The sequence below is a fragment of the Onychomys torridus genome, chromosome 1 (assembly GCF_903995425.1).
Source record: "Onychomys torridus chromosome 1, mOncTor1.1, whole genome shotgun sequence".
Classification (NCBI taxonomy): Eukaryota; Metazoa; Chordata; class Mammalia; order Rodentia; family Cricetidae; genus Onychomys; species Onychomys torridus.
In genome coordinates, this window is record NC_050443.1 from 118,167,278 (window position 1) to 118,169,285 (window position 2,008).

Sequence of the window (2,008 nt, forward strand, 5' to 3'; positions counted from 1 at the left end):
ATAGTTTTTTTGGTTTTTTTTTGTTTTTTTTTGTTTTTTTGCTTTTTACAATACTGGCTGTATACAGGTGCATGAAAATAACAATGCTCTTTAAAAATGAAGACCATCTAGTGGATTATATTTGCAAATGTAAACTTTGAGCTCCAGTACTCCTAAATTTAAGCAACAGTTTACATGAGAAGTCACACAGTCTGCTCTTTCCTCATAACTTGGAAGTTGGCACTCTGCATCCAGGCACATTCTGCGCAAGGCTTTTCTAAACTCAGCTGCAATTTTAACTGAGGCAAGTGTGTGGCTGCATGGGTAGAGGTGAGAAAGGGCTCAGTCCTGACTGGTGTCCTACTTCAGAGCCCTAGATCCCTAGCTCCAGTGACACACAGATGAATGACTGAGATTTGTATAGGTGAGTGTACCGGTCACCCTTGAAGACCGTGGTTGATGCTAATTATATGACCAGGTGAGAGATACCTGCCTTCTTCCTATTTCCTCTCCACGCCCACCCACTGGCCTTGAATAGAAGGGAGCCACAGCTCTCTCTGCTACCAGTACACAGCCTTCCACCTCTGGGGTTTTCCTGGGATGCTCCATGCTCCCTGGAGTCTGGGGAAGGACCCTCCCAATGGAGAACCTGAGTCCCAAGTTTTATGAGTGGACACACCAGTCTCCTAGAAGTCCTACATCTAGAAAGATACCTGCAGCATTGGGTGGCACATTGCTCTGTTTTTACCCCAGGCAGTCTGAGATTTGGGTGGTTCTCAACATATGTGGGGTGGGTTGTTAGCACAAACCGGGACTAGAGCATGTATTTCCTCTGCAGACACTATTAGAGTTGGCAGAAAACCCACTGACTCTGGATCCAGAGGCCTCTCCAGCTTTATGATGAACGGGACACTGGTCACTGAGTTCCTCATCCTGGGATTCTCAGAAATGCCTCATCTTCAGGTACCACTTTTCCTCAGCTTCCTGTGCCTCTACACAGCTGCCATCTCAGGAAACCTTCTCATTATGGTGACAATCAGTGCCAGCCCAACCCTACATACCCCCATGTACTTTTTCCTGGTCAACTTGGCTGTTGTGGACATTCTCTGCACCTCCACCATCCTGCCCAAGCTACTGGACAGCATGGTCGGGGGGAGGACCATCTCTTATGGGGGCTGCATGGCCCAGCTCTTCTTCTTCACATGGTCCCTGGGGGCAGAGCTTCTGCTCTTCTCAGCTATGGCCTATGACCGCTTTGTGGCCATCTGCTGTCCCCTGCACTATAGTACCTGGATGGGCCCCAGGGTGTGTGCATTCCTGGCTGGCCTTGTCTGGGCCATCAGCCTGACAAACACCAGCGTGCACACAAGCCTGATGCTGCGTCTACCATTCTGCAGCTCCAATGTGATAGAGCACTTCTTCTGTGAGATTCCCCCACTGTTGAAGCTCTCCTGTGCTCCAACACAGCTAAATGAAGCCATGGCCTTTGCTGCAGATGTGTTCCTGGCTGTAGGGAACTTCTCTGTGACCATCCTCTCCTATGGCTTTATTGTGGCCAGCATCCTGAGGATCCGCTCTGCTGAGGGCAAGCAGCGTGCCTTTTCCACCTGCTCTGCACACCTCATCGTTGTTACAATGTACTACTCCACTGTCATCTACACCTACATCCGCCCTTCATCCAGCTACTCACTGAACAAGGACAAGGTGGTGTCTGTCATCTACACCTCTGTGGCACCCACCTTGAACCCCCTGATCTACACTCTGAGGAACAAGGACGTCAAAGTTGCTCTTAGGAGGCTTCTGTCCTGCTACTGAGCCTGAACTTGCACTACCGCCTTAACTCTGCTGTACTAGGGGTCACAGGTTTGGTAGAGGTCCCTGTTCATTTTCCTGGGGACACACCTGCCAAATCAGAAGGGGCAATTCTTTGACTGCTTCACTTTACAGAGAAGCCCTGGGACCTGCACATGATACCCTGTAGGATCATAGAGTTTCCATTAGGCTATGAACATCAACAGTTAAGTGAATC

The 2,008-nt window shown here is 49.5% G+C and overlaps 1 protein-coding gene across 1 annotated transcript; it reads left to right on the top strand.

Moving 5' to 3' along the window:
* The first annotated feature begins 876 nt into the window (after positions 1-876).
* LOC118597234 (olfactory receptor 13G1-like) lies at positions 877-1,794 on the top strand. Its single transcript, XM_036208615.1, has one exon. It carries the CDS (start codon positions 877-879, stop codon positions 1,792-1,794), a length of 918 nt encoding a protein of 305 aa, XP_036064508.1.
* The last annotated feature ends 214 nt before the right edge of the window (positions 1,795-2,008 follow it).

What these genes read in the sequence shown, in the direction of transcription:
- LOC118597234 (XM_036208615.1), top strand. Translation starts at nt 877, where the DNA reads ATGATGAACGGGACACTGGTCACTGAGTTCCTCATCCTGGGATTCTCA.